The 13,993-nt window shown below is 40.7% G+C and overlaps 2 protein-coding genes across 8 annotated transcripts in view; one reads left to right on the forward strand and one right to left on the reverse strand.

Annotated features, from left to right (window-relative positions):
- The window catches only part of LOC143428794 (uncharacterized), a 174,718-nt gene extending 174,129 nt beyond the window's left edge, over positions 1–589 (forward strand). Inside the window, exon 16 of the mRNA XM_076903927.1 lies at positions 181–589. Within this exon, the coding sequence (XP_076760042.1) occupies positions 181–376 (196 nt within the window). The 3' untranslated portion in view covers positions 377–589. The remainder of the gene's footprint in view (positions 1–180) is intronic.
- A 4,743-nt stretch (positions 590–5,332) lies between these two features.
- The window catches only part of LOC143428708 (inositol 1,4,5-trisphosphate receptor-like), a 34,836-nt gene continuing 26,175 nt past the window's right edge, over positions 5,333–13,993 (reverse strand). For 3 of the 7 annotated variants that reach the window (XM_076903746.1, XM_076903747.1, XM_076903745.1), the window contains exons 25-47: positions 13,291–13,411; positions 13,058–13,224; positions 12,918–12,941; positions 12,300–12,487; positions 12,094–12,205; positions 11,191–11,298; positions 9,748–9,865; positions 9,436–9,668; positions 9,217–9,358; positions 8,851–9,149; positions 8,271–8,780; positions 8,057–8,206; positions 7,793–7,985; positions 7,600–7,722; positions 7,349–7,521; positions 7,109–7,273; positions 6,854–7,034; positions 6,690–6,782; positions 6,454–6,611; positions 6,221–6,386; positions 5,989–6,149; positions 5,758–5,919; positions 5,333–5,636 (exon numbers count right to left, since the gene is read on the reverse strand). In XM_076903746.1, coding sequence (XP_076759861.1) covers positions 5,556–5,636; positions 5,758–5,919; positions 5,989–6,149; positions 6,221–6,386; positions 6,454–6,611; positions 6,690–6,782; positions 6,854–7,034; positions 7,109–7,273; positions 7,349–7,521; positions 7,600–7,722; positions 7,793–7,985; positions 8,057–8,206; positions 8,271–8,780; positions 8,851–9,149; positions 9,217–9,358; positions 9,436–9,668; positions 9,748–9,865; positions 11,191–11,298; positions 12,094–12,205; positions 12,300–12,487; positions 12,918–12,941; positions 13,058–13,224; positions 13,291–13,411 — 3,828 coding nt within the window. In that variant the 3' untranslated portion in view covers positions 5,333–5,555. The remainder of the gene's footprint in view (positions 5,637–5,757; positions 5,920–5,988; positions 6,150–6,220; positions 6,387–6,453; positions 6,612–6,689; positions 6,783–6,853; positions 7,035–7,108; positions 7,274–7,348; positions 7,522–7,599; positions 7,723–7,792; positions 7,986–8,056; positions 8,207–8,270; positions 8,781–8,850; positions 9,150–9,216; positions 9,359–9,435; positions 9,669–9,747; positions 9,866–11,190; positions 11,299–12,093; positions 12,206–12,299; positions 12,488–12,917; positions 12,942–13,057; positions 13,225–13,290; positions 13,412–13,993) is intronic. The other 4 variants (XM_076903751.1, XM_076903749.1, XM_076903748.1 and 1 more) reach the window with 2 other exon arrangements.

Consider the following 13,993-nt stretch of genomic DNA (forward strand, 5'->3'; position numbering starts at 1 on the left):
ATCGAACGTTTCTTCGTGAATGATCAATAACAAAGAACAAGTAATACAAGTAGTTCGCAGACGAGCGATAAAAAAAAAGAAGAATAGAGTCCACTCCAGTCCAAATCCCAAATAGCAAAATTTGGAAAACTGGAGAGTGGAGCAGAAATTTCAGTTGATCATTGTCGTACCTGTTCGCAGATTGCAAGCTCTAGGGAGAACCGCCCCGGAGTACACGATGAAATGGCGCAGCCAAACGGTGATCGCGAACACGCACAAGAGCGGACCATCGCCCGCACCGAACCAGGTGTCCGATTCCTCGAGCGGAAACGGGCCACGGGAAGCGCCAGTCCTAATTCTGTTCGCGACACTCCTCGCTTACACCGCCGGTTGTTGAGTTCCTGTTCACAATGGGAGGCAAACTATTGCGAACGAGCCTAAGAATTTCCGTTACATACGTGTACATACGCAAATTAATTATCACACTGGCGATGCTCGTGTTCCCCACCCTCCACCCCCCCCCAAGTTCCTTCGACCGTTCGAATCCCTCGAGCAGTCGAACGGTTTAAATGTATAAGGATTTGCATTAAAGGAGAGAGGATTTATTTTATTCAACTGAGACGCAAACGTCTACGAACCACCTCTGCCGTGTTCCATCTTGAGACTGACCGGTTGTAAGCGATCGTCGACTCATGGAATTGCACGCCCCACAAATATCTACGCGAAACGGGAATTGAACGGTTGAGGTAAAACGTTCAAAGGAACGAACGCAATGGTGGCTCATAGAAGTTTTAATGGTTTTACACCGGTTTGATGAAATATCACGTTTACTATAGCATTGTGGAGAAGTTCCCGAAAAGTTGAAGAACAGGGTGGTAACACTGAGCACTCCCGATGGAATATTGAAATCAGCTACCGCGAAATGAACTCGCCTTTTCATCGCGCACTAGCTGGTGCGTTTAAAACTTGTCTGGAAATACTCGTTACATTTAAATGAATTTTGTTTTAAACTGGCAACGCGAATGGTTCTTCAGACGATTACGTTCAACGGTCGATTCAGAGGGGTTGGCATCAATCGTTCGCGATCAGATCCACTTTCGTCTGTCCGCCGCCGTTAGATGCTATTCATCGGGGATTAACGCGGATTAATATAAACGCGGGTACTCGGTTTTATTCCGCAGGCACGAGCATCGAACGTTAATTCGAGAACAGAAGAATTCCAAATGCGATTCGATCGACGTAACCCGGGATATTTTTTTTTCTTTTTCGACCGTCGGCATTTTAACGCAACGTACGTGTCTCGATGCTATTACACGTCGATGGATGTTGACAACGTTCACAATTTCATCCGACAAATTGGCGCGGCTGCGGAACCGTAATCAAGATCGAATGAGGGGATTATATAAAATCGAATTTTGGAATTCAACGCTCTAGTCGAAAAAAAAAATTATATATATTATATATACATATTAAAACGAAAAAACAATTAAAAACGAATCAGAGAGAAAGAGAAGAAAGATATATATGTACTAAAAATCACTCGGTGTATACCACTCGTTTTAACTGTAAGAGTCTAATAGAGCATGTACATACTATATATACATATGCATATACATAAATCTATATACAGAATAAGACGTTTATAAAGAAACGTTTAAATATACTATCGAACCTGTTTCTAAAAAAAAATTCCTGCAAAGCCTTCTTCCACGAGAGAAGTTTCCACGTGCGCTCTCTTTCGAGTACTCTCTTTCAGACTGTCTGAAGAAACTGAATTAAACTGTTCACTACGCAGATGTATTTAATGATTTCTTTCTAAACGACCCGTTCTGCGAGACACGTATAAATATAAATATAGCGTGTTAACGTAAGGGAAGACAGAAGGGGGAAAAGAAAACGCGATGCACGGATTTGAATTAGCGAGAAACCACGCGTCACCTCTCCCTCACGTCAGGGGCATATCCAGCTTAAAACGAAAGATGGGGAGGTCTGTTTCCATGTTTGGTTTCTTTCAAAACGCTGAGAATACCAACAACCAACTCGTCGATCGATTTTCCAGAAACTTGTCGTATCGTATCTTTTATTAATTTGAATTTGCCCAAAGTTCGAGGGTGGTACAGTTGCTCCACGATGCCTCACCCTGGATACGCCCCTGCCTCGCGCCAAATGCCAAAGTAAACGTGTAAGGGGAAGCTCTATATACATAATTATAGATTCTTGTACATACGTGGAATAGCACTGGTAGGATATGTACAGAGTATCACGGACTATCGTTTAAGATCTCTCGACGTTATTGTAAATTACGCGGTAATTAATCGTAAACGGAAGGTGAACAGATTGTATTTTAACGAACGAGCTTCGAGTGCCCGTGGCCACGCTTCGATTAAATTGTTGACGCGTTCTTCCGGAACTTCGTCAGAGAATCCTCCTTCCTCCCGATGCGCGCAATAGATTCAACGAAGCGGAGGTTGTTCTCTGATCGATTTCCAGAAAAGGCGATTGGTTGTTAAACTAAGGCGAAAGGACTAGAACGTGAATGTTTAATATACGCATCGACTAAAGCCAGAGAGAGATATATTGAACTATAACGACGGACAGGCTAATTAGATCTTTAATAAACCATCCAGCAACGCGGAAACGTTTCCTCCATTGGGGTTTTCGTGAGTTTTACAGCGCCGCGGTATCGTCTGTCGTCGTCTGTATAAACTGTTACGAGCAGTATTGTTTGTTTCATCCGTTGCGTTCGTATAACAGTCCGTTGTGTTTTACGGCCGTGGCTATTTATTTTATGCGTCTATATCGTACTACAATGTATCAATTCCGCGTAGGAACAATGAAGTTACGTTACCAGAAACTTTAATGCCTGTTAAAACTGCTGATTATAAACCATAACGCGTGGTCACCGCGTCCCCGCGTTACGCGAGATCCGAATCATTATGAACCTTCGATGTTATCAATAATATTATCAATGATGTTAACGCTCTTATTAAATATTGCGCGTTTCCGTTTATCACCGTTCGGATAAACACAGCTAAATAATTTACCGGCGCCCCCTTCGGCAAACAACGGCGCGCGTGTGTTCGTTGGAACTGAAATCGGTGATAATAATTTTGGAAATTCGCGGAGTTCATTTCCATGGACGAGTAGAAAGACTGACCTTAATCGGAGTGCGATTAATGCGTGTATCGTTAGGAAGGCTGGTAACGATCGGGAACGACTGATCGACACGACGACGATCGCGTTGAAATGTAAAAGTGTTAAGGTTCGTGGGTAACGATGGAAGGAACTCGAAGTAGAGGCGACACTCGAGGGAGTCTCTTTTCAGCAACCTCGTCGAAACAGGGATGAAAGTGACAGTGTAATTAATCGACACGGTACTGATAACAGGCGACGCGCTCTGCATGAACGAAGGGCGGGTACACCTGTTAAATAAATGTAATTAAACGTCGGCCAAGGATGGGAGGCGTGTGATTCAAAGTGACTTGTGTTCGAAATCGGTGGGCCCGTTCACTCTGTGAAGGCAGCGCGCGACAAAATGGCCGCCGGGCGACGGTGACGAGCGAGAAAGAGAATCACGAGCGGACCGTTCCTTTTCTAAGATTACTCGATCACGTCCTCACAACGATTACAATGCGATCTGTTCCTTGAATGAATGTACCGGTTTTGCACAAGACACGTCTAATTTACGATGAAACGATACATGTTACATGTATGTACTAGTCGCGTATACTTAAGCCACAATAAATAGTCAATTGTTTCATATAAAGTACGAATAAAATAAAAACAGAAACGAACCAGGGCCTCTTGTCATTTTTTCACCCATGAACGATGCTCCCTTAAACGCCTCTTCGAATGATTCCAGCTACAAATCGTGCCACAAATCGCAGTCGACTGAACCACAGGGTCCATTTGATAAAAAAAGGACGATTTATTCACATACAAGTTTTAATACAATCTACATACGTATTTTTACATCCTACAGTCGGAAGATGAAACATGTACAACTACAGATAACACGTACGCGAATTTCTTCCTCTTTCGAACGCACGGTCTTAAATAACAGTTCGCTAATATTCGATTAAAGATTGGCACGAAAAGAAACAACGTTTCGAGTCTGCGACAATTGTACTCTTAACGCGTACTGGTTACGAAGGGCGGATAACATCCAACGAAATGTACTCGTGTATATATATACAGCACACCTAATTTCGCTATTAAAAGAAGAAAGAAAAAAGAAACAGAAGAACGTGAGAAGTTACCAACATACAATATATTCATATACATTTATGTATAAACGTTTCTAGACAGGGGCGTTCGATAACGTCCGGATGACAACGTTAGTTAGTGGAAAATAAACTTTAACGAGTCGAAAAACGTAACGCCATATTGCACACGATGCTCGTGAGTGTCTCCAGGTGCATAGTGTCGTATAACAGCTTCTATAGATTTCCATTCAACACACTTTAGACACAACAATTATTTTAATTTACATCTACGCGTTCGGGACTAAACAACGATATTTAGTGACATCGATTCCCTATAAATATCTACGAGCAATCACATGAAAACCTGTTGCACAACGATCGTTCCAACAATTGTCGTGATTCGTATTCCTTGTCGCTGTGACTCGTCGATTTAATTATTGATCAGCATCAGAAAAGCGAGTAGTCGTAAAGCTTTTCCCACGCTTTGTTTAATATTGCTTTATTGCCTAATTCACGAGCTAACGGGAAACTGCCCATTTGTGTAAAACTTCGTCGATTTTACCTCCCAAATTGGTAAAAATCATCAAAACTTTTTTAAAACTTTCGTGATATGCGCATCTTAATATTAAAAATAAAAAAAGATTCTTTCCTTGGAATACTTCTACGCACGCCCGTTTATAAATCTGTGCGTATCTTTAATTAGAAATGCAACAGCTGGTCTCTCTGGATCAATGTTTTGAAATTACCCTGCGCATACTCCTCGAGAAGCTGATTAACTCAACGATTGAAAGATACGTGGATTATAAAATGTCTCTATTTTACAAACTTAAACGTCTATAAACACAACCAAGAAACAACTTTATTTTACACCTCCATTTCATGGATAAAAACATCAACATTCTCAGGGACCTGTTTAAAACAAGCCGTAAAAAATATTTAAATCTCAATTAGAGTTTTCGATATGCTCCGCTTATGCCAAAACATTTATTTAAGTAACGCACAGTACCCACAGAAATTATTTGTACGAAACGAAACCGACTCGATCATTGAAAGGACAATGGTACCCGATTTAGTGCCAGCCGACACTTCGAATCTCTTGGGCCAATGCAACAATTTTCCGAATTGAAAACAAGGAAATTAACGTTATCCCTTAGTATGTGCCAGTTTTATTATTCTACGTAAATAACTTTCCGCAAAATTAGGAACAAAACCGTACAAATGCTTCGTGTTACTCTCGTAGTACGTCCCTGTGTCTTTAAATGCTTCTTAAGAACACACAAAGTTATGCATTAAATATCATCGTTGGAGTATCAAATTGAGATTCACGTATGTTTAAAAACGAAATATATCTGAAGTACACTTATCTTAGATTTACGTCGGTACGGTGTGCAAAAACGCGGATGCAGAATTCAAAAGGCCTAGCCGCTGCTTCTGCTTTCGTTGCTCCGTCATCTAATTGAAAAGAGATCATTATAGTACAGCTAGAAGAATCGACGACGACATCTACTTACGTTCCACTAGAAAATCTAATGATATGATCGTAAACTATTATTGTTACGCATATTTTTTGTACCTGATCGCGAAGCTCGGTTAGTTGCTGAGACAAACATTTCACTAACTGTTGCGTGGATTCTAACTGAGATTGTAAGCTTCTTAATTCTACTTGTTCCCCTTCGCCCTCGTCAGCTGCCAATGATTTCGCCCTCAACCTTGGGAACCAATCGAGATTCCGGTCCTGTAAAAAGTACACAGAGCTTAAAAGTTTAAGCGCGATTCAATTTTTTGAAGCTCTATGGACTATTACCTTCACCATCGCGTACACGTAGGACTCTGGTCCCGTGAATTCGGTCGGGTCTTTCACTTTCACCAGAACGATGAAATATAAATAATGCCACATGTTGTGCTCGTGTTTTACGTGCTCCTCGAAAGAGACCGTCTTGTTATCGAACGACGATCTATTCAGTCCTACAAGAAAAATATATATTCGCGTGATACGTTACAATTCTAATGTACAATTAATTGATAAACACACTGACCGCATATGAAGCAGGTATTCTTCAAGATCAATTCCTTTTGCTGTTTCTCGGATCTGAGGTCAGCGAATGTATCGATGATAACACCGAAAATGAGATTCAGAACAATAATTATCACGATGAAGAAGAACAGTAAATCGTAGACGACTCTGGCAACGAATAACGGCTCCTGCAATGTAATTAATATGAGTTATCGAACGGTGATGCTTCTTCGAGGGTTTCCTTTCTACACTCACAGTACTCGATGGTGCTCGTAAAATGTCTCCGATGCCTCCGCCATTTCTTAACCCTTGATTCAAGGTTGTAACGATACACATTACCAAAGAATCGCACGCTCGTTCCTTCAGTTCCCCGCCAATGTTAATTACTTCCGACTGGCTGTCCTTGTCGTTGACTAACCGCGAGAAGTTTTATTATAATTACATTTCGACATACTTCGAACGATGTTAATGGTATTTTAGAAAGAAGGTACCTTCGCGAGCGTATCGGGATACCGTTTCCGTTGCTTCGCATTTTTCTTTATCAGCAACGTTGCAAGTATCCACACTCCCTTCCGTGTACGATGCTGCAATTGATATAAATAGAAAATCAATGCTCACGCAATTAGAAAGGTAATTATAGAAACGTGTTACTTACACACAACATCGTCATCGACCGTTACCAGGAAATCGTCTTTAAAGAACATGAAACCGATAATGGAGAACATGTAAACTAGAATTAACGCCAGTACAGCAGTGAGTATAATGGACCTTCCATTCCTCGTGACAGATCTTATTACATTGAGCAACGTTTCTTCGCGATACACTACGTCGAAAAGCTGCAGGACAAAAATTCGTAATGTATTGCCCCGTTCCTCTAGAACGTTCAGCCTGAACGACTTCCGCTACTTACTAAAACTGAGTAGAAAAATGGATGCATACAAATGCCGAGAACGCAAAACATGAGGTACGATATATGATACAAAAGTTCAACGTTCGTTACTATTTGCTCTAAGCTCTTTGTCAAAGTGCCTTGATTACCTATAATACTTATGAGATGTACAACTTTTAATACAACCTGAAAAATACACATCCGTTACATGTACTGTTAATAGAACCGATACACCAGCATTTAATCGTGCCTGACGTTTACCGTAACGAAACCAAGCAACCATAACGTTGGTTCTGGTCCTACGGAGAAGATCAATCGTAATATCGTCGAAGCCACCAGCGTTCGTATGCCGGATTCTCTGGGTAATGTGATAACGATAACAGCCGACGCAAGCATCACCGTCCAAATGAGAGCGGATAAGTGTGAGCTTAGTTCTGATGAAACAGAGAACATGTGACACTCAAACATATCACCACGATAACAGATTTCAACGTGAGAAGTATCGCTCTTACTAGGCACAGAATCCACGAATGGGTAGAAGAAAGCCACTATGAGGTTTATCAGTACCGCGCAGTTGAATAAAATGTTACTCCAAAGCGACATGTAACTGCTCATCCAAAATAGTACTGGTTGACCTGAACAAGTAACGAAGACGTGGTAACAGAGAAGAAATAATAGCGATGCAGAATATCGTGGATATCTGACCTCTGAGTTTCTTCTGCCATTTCATTTCATTAAACATATCTTCAGTCCTCTCGAAGAAGTCGGACACCTTCGAACCCTGATCGTCCCTTTCCGTGGTATTCAATACTTTGATCTTGGTGTCCAGGGTGATAAGTTCACAAATTTCAGGGATCGGAAAAACGATCTGCTCTAACGTTCTATCGTTTCGAACAATCTGGAAAGAAACCAAGAAGTTAGAAGAACAACCTCGAACTAACTTGAAAGTTGTTTAAGGATTATCTGTACCTCGATTTGAGCTGTATGAGTCGCATAATATTGCAATGCCTTGTTGATCTTTGGATCTGCGTTATTCTGTTCTGATGGCTTTAACATCGACGCCAGTTCTTTATTATGCTGCGCCAATTGATGGCACAAGATGTAAATATTGTGTCCAACCTGAAAAGACAATAATTGTGTCGTGTATATATAATAAAATTTATTTATCTCGAAATTTATCTACCTCCTTGGGCGACACTCCTTCTTCGCCATCTGTGGAGGAGTCGTCCACGTCACCGTCATCGTCCAAAGATTCTTGATGGAACGCGCGACACGCAACGTCGACCAGTTGTTTCGGATTCATATTGTACATAATTCGCTCCGCGTTTTCGCTATCCCCTCTGCTTTCCATTATAGCGAGCAACAGCTTGCTGGCGTTGTTCTTCAACTCCAACACCAGATCCATTCTTGTCTTCCCCAAAGGATTGATATCGTTCAAAATCAACGCAGTTATGATGTCTAATCCATTCGACTCGTGGGTCGCGATGCAATTTTGATTATCGTGACACGGCCCCTGGCAATACTCCGTTAACGTCTCGAGGGTCTGATTAATTAATGCAACGTTATTCTCGTTTATGTACAACCCTAGCAGTCCTAATCCACCGGTCGTAGAGCCGCAGATGCAATCCAAGAACATCAGTGTTTCGGACACCAGGTTGAAGTTCGTCTTGTTATTTTGGTTACGCAGGAAATTCTGTGAATAACGAACGATACTTGTAAAATATGTATGCGCGCCATTCTCGAATCATCTCTGAGAGAATTACCTGTAAGTCTCGATTGTGATTCTCGCACAACAATTGCAGGAAACGCAAGATGGGCTGCATCACTAAAACCTTCGCGCTCAATTGCGCTTCGTCCCTTTCCACGCCAGCTGTTCCTGTCCGATGCCTTTCCAATTTCTCAGCAATCATGTCCTCCAATGCGCTACCAAGACCCACGGTACTCGCAGGATCCTCGCCGGAAGCAAGGTTGCGCACGTTCGCGTACGCTTGCACGGTGGACGTCGCAGCCTGATTTAATTCCTCTCGCAATTCATCCGTTATCACTATTCCATTCGGTTTCCCTGCGTGCAAGACGAATGGATGTAAGCGAATACAAGCTGGCATAACTGGAATTTTCTTCTATTGTACCTGATGTACGTTTCCTTGATATCTTCTCCATTTCTTTGTTCTGCTCCTTGTCCTCGTGCGCTTTCGCTGCTATATCGGAAGTATTCACTGTGACGGTGGACTTGATTTCCTGTTGCGCGTCTTTCATTTTGTCATAGAACACCTGGACATTGTGCATTCAACGATTACACGAATTCTATCTGTATTATTGTTTAAAGTACGCAAAGTAGAGGAACGTGCCTTGAAGAAAGACTGGCTTAAATCACCGCCCATCAATTTGCTGTACACGCTCTTCTGTATGATGGGGTTTCCTCCTTCGAGCAACGCGATACCAAGTTCTATAGCTTCGACGAATATACTCGGGGAGTGCACGCTTTTGATCACCAACTCCACGACCAAATCAGAGGCGCCCTCGCGATCGAGGTGACTTTGGATCTCGTGCAACGTGCGACCTGCTCGACTCAAAAGTTTGGCTACGAGGAAGTAACATTGTTAATAAACTTAGCGACTCTTGGGTTGGATTATTATTTTTCAAAATGCTGGTCTACGTACCCCCTGGTCCATGAGTAACCGGAGCGGCATGCGAAACCCCGATTTCGACGGTTTCCGGTTTCTGTATAAAAGATTTCCCGAAGTAACGCGTCAGCAGATTGTGCCTCAGAGCGTCTCCCTGGAGAAAAGGAAAACGGACATCCGTTGGTGCGATGAAATAAACTCTTAGTCGATCGTGATGTACCAATACATCGTGCATAAGAATTGGAAAAAGTTTTCCTTGTACTTCAAAGAGGGTGTCTGTGCGTTGTTTGCGATCGATTATGGAGACATCAGTCTAATTGGACTGATCTGACGACAGAGACGGTAGAATCGACGTGTATGTACATCGCTTGTGCTCGAGGCGAACGATACACGTGCAGCTTTCGGCATCTTGACAGGTATCTCTCGTAATTTTACGTACGAGTTGTATGCGTAAAAAAAAAGTGCAGAAGAAGACATACATTGCGTCAAAAATTTGTGTACATTTTGGAGAGCACACGACATTAAGAATTTGCGTAAATTGGATAAAAAATATTTCAGGATAAATACAACAAATCGAATGGATACCACACATAAATTTGAGAAATTATACGATCAATATTCGTAATGAGGGAGCAGCAAAGTCAGTCGGTAAATCAATAAATGTCAGGAATGGATACTTGAAATACAACTTCATTTCAAAGTCCTCCACTTTTTTGCTGCTCTCGTGCTATCGAACGTGTATGTAGCTTGTGTACAAAAAATGGTAAAGAGATCTACGGACGTATTGGTACACCCTGTCTGCAATTAAAAGTGTATGTACATACTGTACTATTCAATTAAGTCTATCTCTAAACTCTATGCCCATACTGGAACGTACTTGGAAAGATATTTTACACTACGTAAAGTATAAAAGTATCATATCTCTTATCGTAAATCATATATAATTATTTTCATACACGAAATCACACACCTATGCTATTCTTATATATATATACTGTACTTATAGAAAATAAGAAATTAATTAATACGAGAAGATGATAGAGTAGAGAATGAAACCAAAGCATATGTAATAAACTTAATCAAGCATATGCATGCAAGGTACCTACACAACGTACATTATAACTTGTACTCAAACGAATTTCACTAAATGGTTCGAATTTGCTCGTCGCAAGCAGCTACTAAAATACACGTGTCTTCGTACAAAGTATAAGTATCAATCGTGGTCATTAAACGGCCACGATACATTGTCAGACAAAGGTTCTCGTTTGTCAGCCGGATGCCCTAGGGTGTAAATACTTATACGACAATTAAAAAAAAAAAGAAGAAAATATATTCAGTATAAAGACTTGTATAGGTATATAATAAAGAACGATAGAGTGATGGTGGAGAGAAATTCTCGTTAATATAAATCAAATTCATGTTGCCAATTTATATACGTTGTGCCCACAAATTACCGTTGTTATCTACTTTAATTTTTACCCGCTCTTGCTGAGTCATTTGACGTGTCTCAGACTCATCGACAGAGTCTGTTCCAACTTGTGACTCGGGCTTCACCTCTGTTTCTTCTTCTTCCGAGACACCCTCGCTCTTCGTTTGCAGCATGAAAACATCTTTACCTACATATCTATTCTACGAAAACCTACTCACCCATACTGTTACTTTAAGTCCCTCTTTCTCTCTCCCTCTTTCTCTAATGTATTCGTAAAGCTTATTGTGCGCGAATTGTTTCTTTTTTTTTTTTTTCTTTTGTTACGTTGCCAACTAAAAAAGTCTGTCAATATCGCGTATACGCTGATCATCTAAAAATGTGCCGTGAACATATGGGCATTTAGCTTTTCGGCAAACATGTAAAGAACAACGTGGAACATGGAGACACAAAGTTTTCGTAAATTTAGGTCCCAACTAGAACTCAGAGAACGATGACATGTTCGATCGGTCGTACGAGGTGCGGTGCTAATTGACGGTAGCAAATCCTAATTAAAGGCGGCATGCTTCGAACAACAACTCAACTTCCAATCTCCTCGCTTCCCGACACGATTCGTCGAGAAGTAGTAACATGGTATGATAAAGAGATCGATTACTTTCGTTGGTAATTTCGTATTTTTGCACATGCAATCAACACGTTACAGCTGTTCGTAAACGTTGATAAAAACGTAAAACGCTAAAATCACTCGAAAACGCCAAGAATAATAACATCGATATAATACAACCAATAGGCGAACGTAAAGCATGCCTCGAAGGATTTGTTACCGCTAATTAATATCGATAACATTTTGTCGGAAACAACTGAATGCCCTTTTCCATAAATGTCTGTGATTTTTTTTTCGTATGGCAGATATGATTCTCGTAACCTCATGCAGAACAGAATGGTAAGAAACTCACCTTCTCTCCGTATTCTGGGTCGATCGCCATCATTTCTCTTAGCGTCCTCAACACCTTCACGCACAGTTTCTCCTCCTTTTCTTCGAGCAATTTTTCAGTGTGTTTAATTAATCTAAACAAGAAAAAATAATCGTTAACTAAGAACATGTATCTTCGACTATCGTTAACGCGTACAGACATGAATGTAACTGTAGAAAATTGATCACCTTTTGATAAAACCACCATTTTCACAACGTTTCCGAGCATCAGTCGCCGCTGGGAACAATAACTCCGGTCTGTAAAGTATATCCACTAACAACGATAATTCTGACTGTACTAGCGGCTTCAATTGCTCCTCCAATAACGATACTATGTCTTGCAGACCTTCTATGATACTTCGATCCAAACGCATTAACTAAAAAAATATATATTATTCTGTAATAATGAAACTTAAATAGATAATTATGATTTTCTCTATAATTTTTAATCCTTTGCACACCAGTTCCATTACAATGTCAACAGACGGAGTACCTCAGTGCTCAAAGGATTACTCTATAATATGTACAAATCGAGTATCAAATTTTTCAGCAGTTGTATGTACAACTTGTCAACTAATATCAGCTATTATTAAGCTATACTAGATAAAGTGACCAGACATCTCGCAATTGAGTTTCTTCATCCACATCGAAAATAGCGTCCCACACAGGAAAATCTTTTATTTTTTAACAAAGAAGAGAACGACACCCCACATTTCACTGTAAAACATCTGGTCACTTTCATACTAGACTGCTATAACTGTATCAAACTATTTATTCAACTGCTAGTCTGTTATGAGTGACTTTTACCTGTGTCTGACCCTCTTCCTCACTCTAAGTATTCAAAGATCACATCAATCATAAATCGATTACAATAATTCAATGGTTATTAGAGAGATTAATAAAGTCTGAAACAACATCTTTTGAACGGCATTCGCAATAGAAATTACCTGACTCTGCGTGCGTTCTATCTTCGGTTGTTTCGCGGCTTGAAGCCACTTGCTCGTCTGCCTGCTAAGCATCGCTGCCTTATTGAACATGGAAGCCACTTGGCTCTCCAAATCCGTTGGAATTGCTATGCCTCTCCCTTTGGCTGAGGGTGCAAACAAATAGCGTTCTTCATGAGATGAACACGCGGAACGATCGTGAATTTCGATATCGATTATAATTTAGATCGGCTTACCTACATCCGACAACGTTCGTATGCAATTCTCAACGTTAAATCTTTGTCCAGCGTTCAGCCAGGCGCATTGAGAGACTTTAAAAGCCGCGTGAAGTAATTGCACGAAAATAGGTTGTCGTGTCTGTTTTGGGAAAGAAAGTTCATATCGTTTAACGTTATCGATTAATCAAACTTCAGCAGCTAAATGCTCATCGTATCTTTAATCGAACTATCTGTCTGTTATCTCGCAAGTTTTCGTCTAAGTAAAACCTTTCAATGCACACTATGCGTGTGCTGGAAGTCTAAATTTACAGAATAAATGCGTTTGTTATATATCAAGTCTGTAATATAACACACTCATTGCCAGGCTTCGTTAAAGAAACAATTCTCGTGTATGTTAAAATTATCGGTTCATGCTGCGTGAAATGTAAAAGGATAGATACAAAGAAAGTACTCGAGGTACAATAATAAAAGATCCGCTAGTTAGTACTTGAAAGAGTTTAAGCTTGCCTCAGTCGTTAAAGACAGTGAATGTGTTAGTATAATCGTCGAGGAACACCTCGTTTCCGTCTACAACCCTCGAATTTAACAACGGAAGAGCCGAAGGGGCCATCGTGAGATCGTGAAGCACGTTGGTGCCCTGTGTCTTTTAGTTTCCCTCAATCCATGCTGTTATTAAGTTACACGAGAAACGGAAAGGTATTTACAACGAATCGTTCTATCT

Source organism: Xylocopa sonorina, chromosome 11 (genome assembly GCF_050948175.1).
Source record: "Xylocopa sonorina isolate GNS202 chromosome 11, iyXylSono1_principal, whole genome shotgun sequence".
Taxonomy (NCBI): domain Eukaryota; kingdom Metazoa; phylum Arthropoda; class Insecta; order Hymenoptera; family Apidae; genus Xylocopa; species Xylocopa sonorina.